The sequence below is a fragment of the Salvelinus alpinus genome, chromosome 6 (genome assembly GCF_045679555.1).
Source record: "Salvelinus alpinus chromosome 6, SLU_Salpinus.1, whole genome shotgun sequence".
Classification (NCBI taxonomy): domain Eukaryota; kingdom Metazoa; phylum Chordata; class Actinopteri; order Salmoniformes; family Salmonidae; genus Salvelinus; species Salvelinus alpinus.
In genome coordinates, this window is record NC_092091.1 from 20,188,943 (window position 1) to 20,208,736 (window position 19,794).

The 19,794-nt window shown below is 40.5% G+C and overlaps 1 protein-coding gene and 1 long non-coding RNA gene across 6 annotated transcripts; one reads left to right on the forward strand and one right to left on the reverse strand.

The window, feature by feature from the left end:
* Positions 1-1,473: 1,473 nt before the first annotated feature.
* Positions 1,474-15,963, reverse strand: LOC139578312 (uncharacterized). Of its 3 annotated transcripts, none has more exons than XR_011675527.1 (3): positions 15,627-15,963; positions 2,024-2,142; positions 1,474-1,930 (listed from the first exon to the last, which is right to left on the reverse strand). It is a non-coding gene; the product is annotated as an uncharacterized lncRNA (long non-coding RNA). The 3 variants fall into 3 exon arrangements; XR_011675526.1 differs by lacking the exon at positions 15,627-15,963 and adding an exon at positions 2,830-6,894; XR_011675525.1 differs by lacking the exon at positions 15,627-15,963 and adding an exon at positions 2,830-6,907 and having other exon boundaries at positions 1,474-2,142.
* Positions 9,163-19,748, forward strand: LOC139578311 (SWI/SNF-related matrix-associated actin-dependent regulator of chromatin subfamily E member 1-related-like). Of its 3 annotated transcripts, none has more exons than XM_071405723.1 (9): positions 9,163-9,244; positions 16,197-16,298; positions 17,146-17,349; positions 17,654-17,774; positions 17,937-17,992; positions 18,108-18,177; positions 18,275-18,490; positions 18,797-18,929; positions 19,144-19,748. In XM_071405723.1, exons 2-9 carry the CDS (start codon positions 16,221-16,223, stop codon positions 19,154-19,156), a joined length of 891 nt encoding a protein of 296 aa, XP_071261824.1. In that variant the 5' UTR covers positions 9,163-9,244; positions 16,197-16,220; the 3' UTR covers positions 19,157-19,748. The 3 variants fall into 3 exon arrangements, with proteins under 3 accessions (XP_071261824.1, XP_071261823.1, XP_071261825.1); XM_071405722.1 differs by lacking the exon at positions 9,163-9,244 and adding an exon at positions 12,777-12,924; XM_071405724.1 differs by lacking the exon at positions 9,163-9,244 and adding an exon at positions 12,777-12,924 and having other exon boundaries at positions 17,940-17,992.
* Positions 19,749-19,794: the final 46 nt, after the last annotated feature.

The window sequence follows — 19,794 nt, forward strand, 5'->3', positions numbered from 1 at the left end:
TTCTACCATGTGTTGTCTTAAGTCTCTTTTATGTCGTTTTGTTGTGATGTGTGTTTTGTCCTATATATAAATGTTTTTATTTTCCTATGCATAGACGTGCTCTGTTTTCAGAACCAGGGACCGCGTCCCTAGAAACCAAGGTTCTGGAACGATCAACCAGTGCTTGAGTAGTTTTGCTTTACATGGCAGTCAGTATGAATATAACTAATGGCCAGAGAACGCCTAAAATGTCACTTGACAATCAGTGTTAGTGACTGTGGCATCACGTTTTGTAGAAAAATGGATGGTTTGGTCAATCTTAATTTGTAATGCTCGTAACCCGTTGTCTAAAAGCAATAATACTGGGTGTTTATCGAAATGCATACTACCTGCTCGAGGCACGCAAATTGGGGCATGGGAGGATTAGAGTATGCGAAATGGAGCACAAGAGGGCACTAATCGAATGTGTACTCAGTTTGTACATTTTTTCAAGCATGCATCGATGCAAGCTTCAACGGAAAGTATGCAAAGACATATGACACAACCATGTAAAAGATGATGCAAAAGTTCACCGAAGTAAAGACAATTTCAAGTTTGATATTCGATGGATATTCACGCTTTCAAACCACTTGAGCCACAGACTCCAAATAAGTGTCATGATGTTGGAAAAATTGCGCACAACATTGCATAGGTATTATTTTCACCATTTTAGACATTAATTAGCTTTCCAAAGCTAAGAAACGTGGAAATGTGAGTAGCGTTTTGTATTTCTGGTTGAATTAGTTAAGGAGCGTACAAACTCTTTTTACTTTACAATTTCAATAGCTCCTTGGTCATGTGACATGACTTGAAACAAGGTTCAGAATGTCCACTCAGTGGGCCTACACTGCACACCCTTTAGTTTGTCTATTTTCATCTCACATGATTTTACATGAATTTTTCTAAGTGTAAAATTTCAATAGTTACTTGGTCATGTGACCTCATGTCTGCTGACTACCCTTCTATATTGCACACCCTTGTTTGTGTAATGTACATTTTTCATAGTTTCAAATTTGCAATAGCTCCTTGGTCATGTCAATTACACACCTAAGAGGCATGCAGTGGATATACACCCATATTGCATAACCTTTAGTCATGTGTCTTCTATATTGTTGTACATTAATATTAGTTTGACAATTAGGGGGTTCAGTCCAGTGTTAACCCTTTTCTTTAATATTTGTCTTCAATAATTGGTAGTTAAGTACTTATTTTCCATGTTTTTTATTTTTCCACAGTATTTAACTGGTACACAGTAGGAGAGAGACATATCTCCTTTCGTTGTTAATATCAACCATAAAGGAAAAGGGCAAAGTATGAGAGTCATGCTATTATTTCTCCAAACGGGGATGGAGAGAGGTAGGCTGCAGTGGGTTTGCTGGTCAATACATATACTGAACATGTAACCACAGTAATGGTGACCAGAAAATCAATGAATAAAAATGTAATATTGACAAATTAAACAATTTGTAGACCTTTAATCTTTTCCAACAGACAATTAACTTCAATTAAGTATGAAACATTAGTGTTAACTTTCTCTATCCCTGGTTGATGTACATTTCAGAGCCTCTTCAGTGTGGATGGGGTATAGCATACATTTTCAACAACAAGTTTGTGTTCTTTACTCTGTTGAACTCTTGTCTTCATTCCTAGGCACAGCACATGGAACCACCGTTGGCATGCCAAACATTCAATCAAAACAAAGTGTAACACGTTATAAATAATATCAAATATGAATGCAGTATGACAAATTACAAATTAGCCATCCATTGTGTTATATCATAAATTGTCTTACATGCCGTCACTGTTGTCAAAAGATTATAAAGATGTTAAATAAAGTTACTAACCCAGTCTTTGGGCCACATCCAGGTTCTTTATCAGTGGCACACATGAAGCAGTTGTTGGCTTTGTTGAACTGTGAAATAATAGGCATGAACTGAACATATGGCTGTCCCACACAACTACATAAAAATAAAGAATTTACTTTGAATTAAATGTCATTACATACCATGCATTTTTAGTATATCCTCAGCCGTTTCTTTTCGCAGTTGCTCCATGTGTTTTTCAAAGTTCCATATCAATGTGGGAGGGGATGTTGGGGAAGTTCTGTGCAACTTCCTTGGCCATCTACACCAAAAAATAAAATATAATTTTTGATCTAATTTTCATAACAGCTAACCATTCATTATTGAAAATGTAACTATCAAACCTGCATTACAAAGACCCCACAGCTGAAGGTGTCCTGCTGCATGGTGTGAGTTATTTTCCATGGCAGGATCTTCTCATTTTGAAGTATTCTGATTTGCCTATAACTAATGAATACCCGAGCCAAATTTGTATGCTTTTTTCCTTATTACTATAATCTAGTAGTAATTTATTAGTAGAGGTAATTTCCTTTATGCTCCATTCTACACACAGTCTAAATTATAGGCACTGAACCATTTACAGGACAATAATAAAAGTAGCATATAGGATCCAACCATATCACAGAGTGAATAAATGTAGAGCGTTTGTAGACTTTAAGAAAAAAATATGAAGTGACAGTTTCATCAGTACGTGCTTAAAGAAAGTCATATCACAAAGATCACAGATGACAGTGCCCACCAAATCTATGACAATAGAGAATGAATTGTAAGCACCAAAGTGTGTTTGTCAAAATAATATCTGAAAATGTCCGTTGTTGAACATAATACTTCTATTTGCAATAGCAATTTATGATATATGCAGTTGAGGAATATTCCATGTACCAACACTACATGTAGGACGGATATAAGACATTCCCACATACAGTATTTAAAAATATATATATTTCACCTTTATTCAACCAGGTAAGCCAGTTGAGAACAAGTTCTCATTTCCAACTGCGACCTGGCCAAGATAAAGCAAAGCAGTGTGACACAAACAACACAGAGTTACACATGGAATAAACAAACGTACAGTCAATAACACAATACAAAAGTCTATATTTTTTTTTTTTTTTTTTTTTTTTTTTACCGTTATTTTACCAGGTAAGTTGACTGAGAACACGTTCTCATTTGCAGCAACGACCTGGGGAATAGTTACAGGGGAGAGGAGGGGGATGAATGAGCCAATTATAAACTGGGGATTATTAGGTGACCATGATGGTTTGAGGGCCAGATTGGGAATTTAGCCAGGACACCGGGGTTAACACCCCTACTCTTACGATAAGTGCCATGGGATCTTTAATGACCTCAGAGAGTCAGGACACCCGTTTAACGTCCCATCCGAAAGACGGCACCCTACACAGGGCAGTGTCCCCAATCACTGCCCTGGGGCATTGGGATATTTTTTAGACCAGAGGAAAGAGTGCCTCCTACTGGCCCTCCAACACCACTTCCAGCAGCATCTGGTCTCCCATCCAGGGACTGACCAGGACCGACCCTGCTTAGCTTCAGAAGCAAGCCAACAGTGGTATATACAGTGTGTGCAAATGAAGTAAGATTAGGGAGGTAAGGCAATAAATAGGCCGTAGTGGTGAACTAATTACAATTTCGCAAATAAACACTGGAGTGAGATGTGCAGAAGATGAATGTGCAAGTAGAGGTACTGTGGTGCAAAGGAGCAAAAGATTAAAAAGAAAATAAATACAGTATGGGGATGAGGTAGTTGGATGGGCTATTTACAGATGGGCTACGTACAGGTGCAATGAACTGTAAGCTGCTCTGATAGCTGATGCTTAAAGATAGTGAGAGATATGAGTCTCCAGCTTCAGTGATTTTTGTAATTTTTCCAGTCATTGGCAGCAGAGAATTGGAAGGAAAGGGGGCCAAAGGAGGAATTGGCTTTGGGGGTGATCAGTGAAATATACCTGCTGGAGCGTGTGCTACGGGTGGGTGCTGCTATGGTTACCAGTGAGCTGAGATAGGTGGGGCTTTACCTAGCAAGGACTTATAGATGACCTGGAGCCAGTGGGTTTGGCAACGAATATGAAGCGAGGGCCAGCCAACGAGAGCATACAGGTCGCACTGGTGGGTAGTATATGGGGCTTTGGTGACGAAACGGATGGCACTGTGATAGACTGCATCCAATTTGCTGAGTAGAGTGTTGGAGGCTATTTTGTAAATGACATCGCCGAAGTCAAGGATCGGTAGGATAGTCAGTTTTACGAGGGTATGTTTGGCAGCATAAGTGAAGGATGCTTTGTTGCGAAATAGGAAGCCGATTCTAGATTTAATTTTGGATTGGAGATGCTTAATATGAGTCTGGAAGGAGAGTTTACAATCTAGCCAGACACCTAGGTATTTTTAGTTGTCCACATATTCTAAGTCAGAACCGTCCAGAGTAGTGATGCCAGGCGGGTGGGCAGATGCAGGCAGCGATCGGTTGAAGAGCATGCATTTAGTTTTACTTGCATTTAAGAGCAGTTGGAGGCCACGGAAGGAGAGTTGTATGGCATTGAAGCTCGTCTGGAGGTTAGTTAACACAGTGTCCAAAGAAGGGCCAGAAGTATACCAAATGGTGTTGTCTGCGTAGAGGTGGATCAGAGAATCACCAGCCGCAAGAGCGACATCATTGATCTATACAGAGAAAAGAGTCGGTCTGAGAATTGAACCCTGTGGCACCCCCATGGAGACTGGCAGAGATCCGGACAACAGGCCCTCCCATTTGACACTCTGAACTCTATCAGAGAAGTAGTTGGTGAACCAGGCGAGGCAGTCATTTGAGAAACCAAGGCTGTTGAGTCTGCCGATAAGAATGCGGTGATTGACAGAGTCGAAAGCCTTGGCCAAGTCGATGGATACGGCTGCACAGTATTGTCTTTTGTCGATGGCGATTATGATATTGTTTAGGACCATGAGCGTGGCTGAGGTGCACCCATGACCAGCTCGGAAACCAGATTGCATAGCGGAGAAGGTACGGTGGGATTCGAAATGGTCGGTGATCTGTTTGTTAACTTGGCTTTCGAAGACCTTAGAAAGGCAGGGTAGGATAGATATAGGTCTGTAACAGTTTGGGTCTAGAGTGTCTCCCCCTTTGAAGTGGGGGATGACCGCGGCAGCTTTCCATTCTTTGGGGGATCTCAGACTATACGAAAGAGAGGTTGAACAGGCTAGTAATAGGGGTTGCAACAATTGCGGTGGATAATTTTAGAGAGGGTCCAGATTGTGCAGCTCTTTCAGAACATCAGCTATCTGGATTTGGGTGAAGGAGAAATGGGGGAGGCTTGGGCAAGTTGCTGTGAGGGGTGAAAGAGCTGAAGAGCAAGGCCAGCCGTAGAAAAATGCTTATTAAAATTCTCAATTATAGTGGATTTATCGGTGGTGAGAGTGTTTCCTAGCCTCAGAGCAGTGGGCAGCTGGGAGGAGGTGCTCTTATTCTCCATGGACTTTACAGTGTCCCAGAACTTTTGGGAGTTTGTGCTACAGAATGCAAATTTCTTTTTGAAAAAGCTTTCCTTTGCTAACTGCCTGTGTATATTGGTTCCTAACTTCCCTGAAAAGTTGCATATCGCAGGGGCTATTCGATGCTAATGCAGTACGCCACAGGATGTTTTTGTGCTGGTCAAGGGCAGACAGGTCTGGAGTGAACCAAGGGCTATATCTGTTCCTGGTTCTACATTTTTTGAATGGGGCATGCTTATTTAAGATGTTGAGGAAAGCACTTTTAAAGAATAACCAGGCATCCTCTAATGACGGAATGAGGTCAATATCTTTCCAGGATACCCAGGCCAGGTCGATTAGAAAGGCCTGCTCGCTGAAGTGTTTTAGGGAGCGTTTGACTGTGATGAGGGGTGGTCGTTTGACCGGAGACCCATTACGGACGCAGGCAATGAGGCAGTGATCGCTGAGATCTTGGTTGACGACAGCAGAGGTGTATTTAGAGGACAGGTTTGTCAGGATGACCAAGGATCTATGAGGGTGCCCGAGTTTACGGATTTGGGGTTGTACCTGGTAGGTTCCATGATAATTTGTGTGAGATTGAGGGCATCTAGTTTAGATTGTAGGACGGCCAGGGTGTAAAGCATATCCCAGTTTAGGTCACCTAACAGTACAAACTCTGAAGATAAATGGGGGGGCAATTAATTCACATATGGTGTCCAGGGCGCAGCTGGGGGCTGAGGGGGTCTGTAACAAGCGGCATCAGTGCGAGACTTATTTCTGACGGTGGATTTTTAAAAGTAGAAGCTCGAACTGTTTGGGCTCAGACCTGGATAGCATGACAGAACTCTGCAGTAGATTGCAACTCCACCCCCTTTGGCAGTTCTGTCTCGGGGGGGAAATGTATACACATACATAGAGGCATTTTTCAGCTATGATTTTACCACTCAGAATCCAGAATGGATATAACAATGTGGCCAGCACAGTGTGGCGAAATCCTGCACTTAAGTGCGCTGCCACTTTAAGAGCGCACCGCTACAACAGGATGTAATACACCCTTACAACAATCTACTTTTTGATCTTCTTGACTTCTTATCTGGTAAACTGCTACTATGTGTCAAGAAAAGAGCCTAAATTAGGGGTTAGTGTACTCCAGTAAAAAAAGGTCTGGTTTAGATTAAAAACGTTTGCCATGTGTCCCCGTTCATAGGGGCATGAGAGACTAGTCAGTGGTAGAATTGAGTTGGCACTTTATTGGCCCAAACACCCATAGACCCACAAGGTTGAGGTTACTCATGGACAGTAATTAGTAATAAAAAATTGTTTGCATTGATGCATTGTGTCTTCTAACTGTCCAAGAATAGGATCGAAAGTGTTAGGAAATATTTGTTCCCATAAATACAAAGGAGGATGTCTGTCCTCATACCTCTGGGACTTTAGTCAGACTGCCAGACTGTGCACCACAGAGCCAATCAGGAGAGAATACATACAGGTTAACGGTGCCAATTGAAAGTCAAGGGGTGTGTCTGTGCCTTTTGGATTACTCTCTCTTTACAGAGAACCCCTGTGGTTCAAGTCTGCTCTGCCCATGTCTGAACGTGACAGAGCCAGCAGCCAAGAGAGTTTTTCACAGTATGTCATAAAAAAGTATTACACTTATGAATATATGTAAATGCTAATATGTATTAGATCCAGTACAATGGAATAACTAAGACCTGAATTTGAATCCTTCGTGTTCCGATTCCTCCTCTTTCTGTCCAGCAGGGTCAACCAAAAACACTTGGCCTGATGGTTCATGCAGATACTGGGGAAGCAATATAGAAATGTATTGATCCCTTAATACTGTTGATACTCAACAGGGTCTCTACTAACCAAATATGTGTAGTTTGAGGGGGACTGTGTTATAGACACAGTAGGGCATTTAAAATCTAATGAAATTTTATTGGTCACATACACATATTTAGCAGATGTTATTGCGGGTGTAGCGAAATGCTTGTGTTCCTAGCTCCAACAGTGCAGTAATATCTAACAATTCACAACAATACACACATCTAAAAGTAAAATAATGGAATTAAGAAATATACAAATTTTAGGATGAGAATACACTGTATACATATGAAATGTGTAAAGCAGTTTGTAAACATTAGTAAAGTGACTAGTGTTTTGTTATTCAAGTGACCAGTGATTCCTTGTCTATGTATATTTCAGCAGCCTCTAAGGTGCAGGGTTGAGTAACAGGTGGTACCTGGCTAGTGGTGGCTAATTAACAGTCTGATGGCCTTGAGATAGAAGCTGTTTTTCAGTCCCTCGGTCCCAGCTTTGATGCACATGTACTGACCTCCCCTTACCTTCTGTATGATAGCGGGGTGAACAGGCCGTGGCTCGGATGGTTGACGTCCTTGATGATATTTTTGGCCTTCCTATCACATTGGGTGCTGTAGGTGTCCTGGAGGGCAAGCAGTGTGTCCCCGGTGATGCATTGGGCAGACTGCACCACCCTCTGTAGAGCCCTGCATTTCTGGACGGTGCAGTTGCCATCATTGCCATGCAATACATGGTACATGGCGGTGATACAGCCCGACAGGATGCTCTCAATTGTGCATCTGTAAAAGTTTGAGAGAGTCTTAGAGGCCAAAACAAATTTCTTCAGCCCCCTGAGGTTGAAGAGGAGCTGTTGCGCCTTCTTCACCACACTGTCTGTGTGGGTGGATAATTTCAGATCGTTAGTGATGTGTACGCTGAGGAACTTGAAGCTTTCCACCTTCTCCACTGCGGTCCCGTCAACGTGGATAGGGATGTGCTCCCTCTGCTTTTTCCTGAAGTCCACGATCAACTCCTTCATTTTGTTGACGTTGAGGGAGAGGTTATTTTCCTGGCACCACTCCACCAGGGCCCTCACCTCCTCCCTGTAGGCTGTCTCATCATTGTTGGTAATCAGGCCTACAACTGTTGTGTCATCTGCAAACTTGATGATTGAGTTGGAGGCGTGTGTGGATACGCAGTCATGGATGAACAGGGAGTACAGGAGTGGGCTGAGCACGCACCCTTTTGGGGCCCCAGTGTTGAGGATCAGTGAAGTGGAGGTCCTGCATGTTATATTAATTCCAAAACAATAAATTAATGTACTGCTCTTTTGTTGAATATCATTTGTAAAGACAAACATTAACACTGTTTTAGCGTTTGCTTCCAGCGTTAAATGCAATGTAAACAACGACACAATGTAAACAATGATGGACTAGCATACCTGTTAATGACCTAGATTAACCAAATGGTGATTGTAATGGGTGCACCTTTACACATTTAAATCAGCCCAAGTCTAGCCTTGACATGTGCCAAAAACTGCACCAGGTCAATCATTTGGCCTGACAAATAAAATATTTTTGAGGTAGTATTTTTGTAAAATCATGTTGCTATACGTTTATATCACCCCATTTATGCATAGTCTTCCAACAATTTTATCAAACCCGCCTTGGTCACAATCAATTCAAAGGTTCACCTCTTGGGTTTTGGACTGATTTATGGATCATAGCCTATCTCTCCAAATTGTAATTTCTGAGAAAATACAAGTGATAGTACTTGTCTTTTGTCTTATTAGAAGTCCTGTCTTATTTAAAGTCCTAATCAAGCACAATATGAGGATTAAATACACTTTTCACCAGTTTTATACAGTTTGTGCTCCTTCCAACCTCCCAATTGCTGCATAGCATTTCTGACAGGAATCGCTCATTTGACAGGCCTACCTGTGAAAGGGGAGGGGCGTCATATCCCTTCAACCAGAGAAATAGGACAATGGACATTTACACACACCTTGGTTGGACTCAGCATGGTGAATCCACCTTCAATTTGATCTATTCAGAAACTATTGGAGAGATACCTTGTTGCTTTATCAGGTATGCAACAGTGCTTTTGCTGTTATTGGTAAATTTGGTTTATACTATTACTGTTTGTGTATGGAGGCCTATATGTGTTGTTAATTTAATAGACTTACCTGAGTTGGGGTCAATTCAGGAAGTAATTTGAATTTACAAAATGGATAGAAAAAGCTTGACATAAATTGCTTGTTCTTATCAGCTTATTTAAAAGTAAATACAAATCTACCTCTTCAATTATTGTATTGGATCTGGCAATGCATGGATTTGTGGTGGATGTGACAAACTATTAATTTTCTTTTTGTGACCCCATTTTAGAAAACAGTCAGATGGTAGTAGATGTGATTACGTGTGCTTATTCTTGAAAGCAGTCTTATTAGAGTGCAATATGAATAAGCTTTGTCACAATGGCATGCAATACTATGTTTTATATAATTTATCAGAGAGAAAATTACTACGTAATACATTTTGAAACTCTACAGAAAATGCCTTTGCTGACCATGATAGACAACCATCATGTCATGAATCATAATCATCCCTGAGCTCGTGAAGTGAGCGCTACTGGAGCAGGCGAGAAAGACGCTCCAGCTTTTGGGAATCTCGCGTCATGCTGCAGTCAAATTTGGCACGCTCCTATGGACACAGATAGCTGCCAAAAGGTTGAATGTACAGTTGAAGTCGGAAGTTTACATACACCTAGGTTGCAGTCATTAAAACTCATTTTTCACAATATTGAATTCGTCATATACTGAAACTTCACTGTTGTAGGTATAATACAGCTAGTGCAATCTAGACTTGCGCTAGTAAACAAATCCATTACATTAGCTACCTAAATGTGAAGTAAACACTTTTTAACATGAAAACGTGCAGGATACCTCTTTCCGGTTTCCGTTACGTTTTTTATACTGTGTTATGCTTGTTCTCATAGCACTCCTCACAGGCCGTTTGTTGTACGTTTTTCTGTTATTGGTGAGATAACACTGCCAAAACTCTGAAAGGTATTATTATTATATGTCAAAAAAGCAACACAAGATTTGTTCAAGAGTAAAATGTTAGAGGAAGGCCCAAAAAATTGTCAAAGACTCCAGTCACCCAAGTCATAGACTGTTCTCTCTGCTACCGCGCAGGAAGCGGTACCGGAGTTCTCCTTAAATAGGTCACTCATTGCTTTAAGCCACACCTCTATGGAGTGAGATACCTGCCAAAAGGTTGAATGTACATGTCGTTAGGATCGTAATAATATCCATACGTAAATTGCTAAGATTGTAAGAAAAGCCATGCGTGAAACATGAAACGTAAAGGTGAAGTTTCATCTGTGAACATACAAACACCATGTTACGATTACAGACTAAATCAAATCTTATTTGTCACATGCGCCGAATACAACAGGTGTAGACCTTACCTTGAAATGCTTACTAACAAAGCCCTGAACCAACAATTTACTTCAAGAAAGATATTTACAAAATAAAAAGCAACACAATAAAATAACAATAACGAGGCTATATACATGGGGTACCAGTACCGAGTCAATGTGCCTGGGGTACAGGTTAGTTGAGATAATTTGTGTATGTAGGTATGGGTAAAGTGACAATACACAGAAAAAAGATAGCACGTAGCAGCAGTTAAATGTGCCGGGTGGGGGGTGTCAATGTAAATTGTCCAGGTGGCCATTTGATTAATTGTTCAGCCATCTTATGGCTTGGGGGTAGAAGATGTTAACCTCTTAGTGATCCCTTCACGCGCCAATCCCTTTAGCGGGATCGATTTGACAACATCCAGTGAAATTGCAGAGCGCCAAATTCAAACTACAGAAATATCAATATTCAACATTCACGAAAATATAAGTGTAATACATCAAAATAAAGCTTAACTTCGTGTTAATTTAGCCGCTGTCCGATTTCAAAAAGGCTCTATGGTTGAAAGCAAACCATGCGATTTATCTTAGGACAGCGCCCCGCATACAAACACATGAAAATCATTTTTCGAACAGGCAGGTGCGACACAAAAGTCAGAAATAACGATATAATAAATGCCTTACCTTTGAAGATCTTATTTTTTGCAATCCCAAATGTCTCATTGACACAATGAATGGTCATTTTGTTCGATAAATTCCTTCTTTATATCCCCAAAATGTCAATTTATTTGGCGCGTTTGATTCAGAAATACACCGGTTACAACTCGCCCAACATGACTACAAAGTATCTAATAAGTTACCTGTAAACTTGGTCCAAACATTTCAAACAACGTTCCTAATCCAACCTCAGGTAATCTAAAATGTAAATAATCTATCAAATTTAAGACGGAATAAACTGTTTCTAATACCGGATAAAAACAACGTGGAGCGCGTTCCTGTTCACTCGCACCAAAATAGTAGGGACCTTAAGAGTGACACATGGAATGAATAGCACTTCTTCTTCATTTATCAAAAGAAAAACATCAACCAATTTCTAAAGACTGTTGACATCTAGTGGAAGCCATAGGAACTGCAATCTGGGCCCTAATTAATCAGGATTCCCATAGAAATCCATTGGAAAACACAATGACCTCAAAAAAAATTCCCCTGGATGGATTATGCTCGGGGTTTCGCCTGCCAAATCAGTTCTGTTATACTCACAGACATTATTCTAGCAGTTTTAGAAACTTCAGAGTGTTTTCTATCCAAATCTACTAATTATATGCATATCCAAGCTTCTGGGCCTGAGTAACAGGCAGTTTACTTTGGGCACGCTTTTCATCCGGATGTGAAAATACTGCCCCCTATCCCTAAGAAGTCAAATATTTGTATAACTAAACCAAGATAGACCACAGCCTGTCGCTTCCAATGGGAATAAATGAGTCATAGTGGACAGAACAAGCAAGGAGGTGGGCAGAGCCAAGTGCGAGCTAGCGAGTTCCTATTGGCGCGTTCTAGCATACATCTGCATATTTCCATTAGGGAACGCCTACTTATTGCCTTTGCACTCCTAAACAACACCACTTTTAAAAACGTTTGCAAAAGGTAAAGTCCACAAAACGTAGTCCACTCTGTTCATAACATATTCTAGTTTTGAGAACAGAACTGTAATTGACATCAAATGTTGATGAGAAAATTTGCGGAATGTCTGCCAAAATCAATCTCGTTCCATCTTCACCCACTGCCGGCTGTGGGCTTCCTCTCACTACCATATTTGGTAGTCAGGTGGATAAGCCAAGCGGATGCTTCACATTTAGACATCCGGTGAAATATCTGTTTCATTGTTCTATCTGTGAGGAATTGGCCATGCTGACAGCGTTCACCAAACCACAACCTCCCCGTTTTTCAACGGGCCGTTCAGTACAGCACCGTTCAATTTAACGTTACAGAACGTACAAACGTACTGAACGCAGCCCATGCCTCATTGTGTATATAGCTCAGAATTAACTAACCAATCATGTGGGTGTTATTGTGTCAGCCAATCGGCAATGAGAATACGCTCTTCCTGAAGTCAGATCAAAGATGGTCGATAAATAAAGATTCATTCAGGCCGTTTACCATTGGAAAATATGGTCAGTTCCGGTCTACTTAAGGGGGTGGCTCTCCCATAGACAGTACACAAATGCGATAGCGGCTGGGTCTGTTCTACTTAGTTAATCGACTTCCATTAGAACAGAAAAAATTAGGGAGTGGGATGTCTCGCTCCATCTTCCGTCTCTGGCGTTAGGTTGAGAGCCCATGATAAGGGGTGAGTAATAAAATATTATCTAGGTTTGCTAAATAATTACATTAAAAAGGTATATTAAAATGAATATTATTGTTAGATAAATGTTCTTGTTGGCATATTTCATCACATCTCTGACGCATATTTACCTCCTGTTCAGGGAGTGTACTGACCGTTTCCCATTGTCCGTTCCATCGATGTTTGCTAGCCAAAATTAGCTAGCTATTTATTTAGCTCGCTCTACAGTAGCCAACGTTAGAGTAGCCTGGCCAAACATATCTTCACGATTACACTTGTATAATCAAAATCAATAAATTATCGTTTTTGGACTATTTAAGTAGGCTCATTCAGTAGTTTTGACCTGATGAAGTAAAATTATGTTAATTTTTAAAGTATCATTTATATTCGTAAAACATACATTGAAAATGATACTGTTGCTGCTTCCTGTTGTTGTCATCTTTTTCTATTTATGGCTGAGTTGTCAAAACACCGGTTTTAAGTGTACAAATTCATAATCGATATGCTGAAATAAATTGTGATATTGTTAAACCCAATACATAAAAGTTACTCCCTACTACACACTTGTGTTCAGATTTACGTTACTTATATTTCGCTAAATGAGTACCGTATAAACTGTACACGCACCAATATTTACCAAGTGGTTACTCAGAACTGGAATTGATTAGGTTTGTTATACTGTAATCAATAGCGCGCGCAAATGAAATCACTCACATTGATATAACCTTGAGGACATGTACGGTTTGCGCTCTTAACAGACAGACCTCAATGAACTTGGGTATACTGCTTATAGATGACAACCTGTCGTAGCCATTTATATCTCTGTGAGGAAATTATTTCGGTAGATGGCCAATACGGAAAAAGAACACTTGATTTATGATCATTTCAACTAATCACCATCCTCACATCGGTTTCTAAAAGTACGAAAATGTATGCACTCCCTACTATACATCGCTCTGGATACGAGCGTCTGCTAAATAACTAAAATGTAAATGGCGACAGGGGTTGGCTTTCATTTGAATGATAGCTTAACCCTCAAATCCACGAATTCATGTCTGGCTAGAGACGTTTATGGGAGGAGCGCCCGATTTTTTTTTCTAGAACTGTGGTCTAAAAAGTAACGTTACAGCTGCGTTCAGTCCCATTACGTACTGGCGCATACGACAAATACACTTGTATTAAACCAAATATATGGATATGTTTTAAAAGGTGCTACACAGGATATTTGTTATTTTTTTGCATTATACTTTCAGAAAATTACCATAATATCTGGCGCTAATGGAATGATAGTGTTTCATAGCATTACTTACCCAACAGTGTTGTGATTGGCTGTGATATTTTCCTATTGATTTCTCCCACAGGAGTGGCATCTGTATTTAAAATGCGAAAGCTTTTCTGACTTTGTGGCTGTCTTATCTAGTGGAAACTGCTGTCATTTCCTGGTTGCAAAGATTCTACACTGTTCACGCAATTTCAGTTTTAGATCGATGTGAAATATATTTTCAATAACGAACATCTGTTTAAAGCTGGTGGACCAAAACCAAAAGTTCCTTTCGGTCCACCAGCTTCAAACAACTGTTTTGGACCACCAGCTTTTTGTTATTGAAAATATGTTTCACATCGATTTTAATTGTACAATGATTTCCTATACTATTCAGTAATTGTTTTCTGACATAAATAGAAATTGAGCGAACAGTGTAGAATTTCAGCAACCAGGAAACGACAGAGCGACCTGACCAAATTCACATAGAAATGTGAGTTATAGAGCTCATTCTCATTGAAAGCAAGTCTAAGAAGCAGCAGATCTGTTATGTGCTCTATCTCTATGATTCCGTTCATAATTTTCGTTTTTGTGTCTTTTACTTTTGGTTTTGTACACCAGCTCAAAATACAATATTTTTGGTTATGGAAAATATATTTCACGGCGGTTTAAATGGTACAATGATTCTCTACACTATACTTGCTTGTTTTGTCACTTAAACTGAAATTAGACAAACTAGAAGTTTAGCAACCAGGAAATGACAGCGCGATTTCTGCATAGTGCACCTTTAAGCAATCGATTTTGTGAGATTGTGGTGACTATAATTTGAGCTATTTCCTGTAATTATTGTGTGGTGAAAACCTTAGTCTGTGTAGGCTAATGTAGAAACACGTTCTGTCCACCATAGGGAACTTGGCATAATATAGCTTAATTTAAATATGTCAAAGTAATTCAATGTATTAATATATAATGATAGTAAATGTAGCACACTCACACATTCTTACAACAATTACATATTTTTTCTTCCTACTGTAACCGTGGAGAGAGCTTAATTAAAAATGCTCCTAAGTACAATTTAACTTGGCGCTCTAAGCTAGTGTCCATAGGGTCTGTGCAGCAGGCTGAACGTTTGACGTCGGTAGTCAGAGCGAGGACTAGCTACTTTATCAGAAACTTGTCATGATCATGCGTCAATAGCTGTAAAAAGGAGATACAGTTTTCGCTTTTGCATGCCTTTTATCCGACAGGAGTTAACACCACTGTTGTAGCTAGCTAGCTTATATTTATATTCTGTTTAAAGGCAAATTGGCTCTGGAAGCCAAAACAGCCAATTGCTTTAATCTAAACATGAATCGAATCTCAAATTGCGGTACGGTTCTAGAAACATAAATCCCCATACTTTCATATCAAATCAAAATAATTTCACAAATGCAAAACACCCACTTACTGTACACTGTTTAAACCGGTTTTAACACAGTAGCAGTCGGCTGTAATTTTCAGTTACAACATTTTTGTGGCATCTATCTTCCGTTTACACCGGTGTTCGAAGACGCAGATAGCTAGTTAGCGCAGGTAGTCCATCCTGTCTTTTTTCCGTAAACAAGCGCTTCAGCATGGAAATATGACCGTCTGGGAACCCAAACCCTATAAAGATGTTTGTCAATTTAACCTTTTGTTTCTTGAAAATTATTTCTCGCTGATATGAAAGATAAGGTCTTTATGCTTCCAAAAACGTAACTCAAGTGATGCGTGGTAATGTTCAACCCGAGCATCAGCGCTCTTAACAAAACTCCCCCGTACAGAAGACGCCTTCGTCCACTGACTCGTATGTGTAATGTAAAGGAACTGAGAGTCATGATCAAGAGCTAGGTTATATTTAGAATAACAAACTACAGATCTGATATAGTCCCGTCCTTCATATATCCATATTCCTCTGACAAACTCAATGAGTGAGTATAAAGTACTAATAACTCCCTAGACCTGTTTTCGAATCATATGTAATATATCCCACTTGCAGATCAATCACTGGGATAACGATATCATGGGTGGTGTGAAGCAGGAGCAAAATGATGGACCTCCACCAAGAGGCACGCAGTCCTCTGATGCAGTACAAGAAGAGGCAAGAGAAGGGGAAATACTGACATGAATAACAGTACTGTCTCTAATCTGTGTATACACAGACTACCCACTGTATGGTTATCTCATTGTTTCCTACGTGTTGTTACCATTCTATGAACTGATCTAGCTTAAAGGCCCAATGCAACTGTTTTTTATCCTAATATCAAATACTTTCTGTGTAACAGTTTCAGTCCCTTACTGTAATAATTTTCCATTAAATTGGTCAAAAAGAAATAAATAGCTTTTCACCAAAATACTATTTCCCAAGCAAGAATTTAGCTAGGACTGTCTGGAGTGGTCTGAGTGGGGAGGGATATGTAATGGTTAGTGCAATCCAGGCTCCTTGGGACATGCCAACCATAAACCTTAACCATTTTACATTTCAACTTCAATGGGGTGATGTCAGAGTTGGACATACCAAGGATCCCACTTAGACTTTTCCGATATGTAATCTAAAAACTACTTTGGAACTCTCTTCCTTATTGGTCTGTATTAACTTATACCACTTGGCGATGTCACCAGGCAAGCCAAAAATCCACCCATGCAGAACCTGCTGATTAGAAGGTCCTGTGTAGATTGTGTTTTCAACCAGCAACTATCAGGAAATAACACTTATCAAATTTCTAAACAGTTTTACAGTGTTGGTTTCATCAGCTGTTGTACAATATGATACAAAACCCATGAGAAACAGAATTCTGACTGCACTGGCCCTTTAAATTGGAGAAACGCATAAACATTGTTATGATGATGATGTCATGCTATGTTTCCTGATTCTTGATACACACTTTCACATTGCTAGCATTTTATAATTTCATCCTGGATCGCATGTCTGTTCTCTTTCTGTATAGCCTGTGAAGAAGAGAGGTTGGCCCAAGGGTAAGAAGAGAAAGAAGGTGTTGCCCAATGGTCCCAAGGCACCAGTGACAGGATATGTGCGTTTCCTGAATGAACGGCGGGAGCAGATCCGTGCCAAGCACCCCGACCTGCCCTTTCCAGAAATCACCAAGAGGCTGGGCGCAGAGTGGAGCCGCTTAGCACCTCATGACAAGCAGGTACCTTCAGGCTTTATTGGTCGGATAGAGAAATGTAGTTGTAGCAACAATTATACACTTTTTTGCCCCAGCGTTGTATTTAGTGGCAGTGCATTCAGTAGCATTGTGCATCATTTTATGCATAGTTATATTTATATGAATATTTATAGGCTAGCTAGATCTGTTTGATAAGCCCAGGTAGGCCTTCACAACTACAGGCTATCATGTTGAGGAGAAGCCTGGGAATGCAAGCTACCAGTGTATTGAGATCTCTTCTGTGTGTGTCTGGAGTGGACTGAAGTTTGCTTGTGTGCTGACCTGACAGCGCTTCCTGGATGAGGCAGAGCGAGAGAAGCTGCAGTATGCCCGGGAGCTGAGAGAATACCAACAGAGTGAGGCCTATCAGATCACCAGTGCCAAGATCCAGGACAAGAAGGTCAAGAGAGGTCAGAGTTGTGACACATCTAACTTATTAGATGAGATATGTGACACGTCTACCTTCTATTTTGTTAGTTTGACAGGGTGGTTAAAACTGTTCCTTTCAGTTTTTATGTATTTTGTTCATTTTTCTTCTTTGAGCATTTAAATAATGTTATCTTCTTTTTCAGAAGAGTCTCCATCTGTCATTATCAATGCTAACAGTTCTGGATCAGCTGCTCTGAAGGTACAGTTAGCCTTACATAATGTGTTGTGTTTCTGAATAGAGGTTATGAGTAGGCTGACTTCTGATTTTGTGCCATGTGTTAACGGGTTGATTTGTTTTGAATTATGTCCTCTAGGGTTCAGATCATCTGTCCAACAGATTTGATGTTCCAATATTTACAGAGGAATTCCTGGACCAGAACAAGGGTATGAGACAGGCAGAGGAGCGTCTCTGGGACAAACACTGTTTCAGTGAAGAAAGTACTAGCTATTTCCTTACTAATGGTTGTTTCTTTGCTCCCAGCCCGGGAAGCGGAGCTGCGGCGTTTACGCAAAGCAAATGTGGAGTTTGAGGAGCAGAACGCAGTGTTGCAGAAGCACATTTCAGACATGTACAGCGCTAAAGAGAGACTGGAAGCTGAACTGGGGCAGGATGAGCTCCGGACGCAGGCTCTGCACAGGCACCTGCTGGCCATCAAACACACCCTCGTCAGCAGCCTGTCCACTGTGGCCCTGCCAGGTCAGAACCATGTCACTGGGCCCTCTCATCCATCTCGGACCCTGATAGCACAGTTTCCCTGTATGATTTGGCTGCTTATATTTATGTTGAAGTTATCTTACCTTGAAGGTAGTAAGGTGTTTGTTGATGAATAGGCCAAAATCAACATTGATGACTTGTCCTTAGCAAGACATTTTGAAACATACAGATTTGGTTCTAATGTTTTCAAAATATTTTAAACTACAATATTTTTGTATTTCTTCCATCAACCCCCAATCTTGTCCATATAGGAATTGAATCCTTAGTTTCACTACACTTTCTCTCCAGGCACAGGTGAGACCCCCTCTCTTGGTACCCTGGACTCTTACCTGAGTCGCCTGAGTGGTACTCTGGAGAGCAATCCTCATGAGCACCGTGCCTTGCTGGCTCAGCTTCACGATGTCCTTTCTCACCTTGACAGGTAACACACCTGTGAGAAGATCTAATACCTTGAGATGTACTGAGTTATGTCAGGGAACATACATGACCTACAGTCTTGTGCGTTACCATTCTTTATAACGTTGTGTCAAATTTAAACACTTGCTAGATCTGCATGCATACAGTACAACAACTTACCTTGTTGTTTATGGATGGTCACACTGTTCTAACAGTCTCCTCCCTCACCTTATCTTCAGTGAGAAACTATGAGACGACCTCCACACCCATTCCCACTTGATGTGGATCCCAGATGGTGCAACGACCGGTCTAATCAGTGCCCATCGCAGTGTAGTCAAGGGATAGGTGGGATGTCTATCTGATGTAACAGATAAAACACAACGTTCAGTCCATATACCATTACTCTGTGGAACATCTGCATGTGTGTACAGTCTGTTACAGTTTTGGTGGCGAATATATGCCTTGGAGGCTTGGTGTGAACAGTCATTATGTCAACTGCCTTAACTGGTTCCATCTGTAGTTAATTTGGTTTGTTAAATGGAAGAAACAGTTGATATGCCTTTTATGGCATTTGGAGTGAATTAAGAGTTTTTCAAGTGAAGCCACTTGGAAATGAGGTTGCGGAAGTGTACTGGTGTCCACTGAGAGACAAAATGAACTGGAAAAGATTATAGCAATGTTTTCAGAATACTTTTTTGTATTGTAATTGATATTCGTTTTGTGGTGGGCAGTTTTGGATTAAGGGATTTTTTTTTTGTCATGGTTTATTTGCGTTAATTCAAATTGGATGTGTGTCTTCTTTGTAATTGTTTTATCAATTTGCAATAAAAGTAAATGTGTGTAATTTTCCGGATGTCATTAAGGATGAGTGTGACGCACGTAGAGCCTAT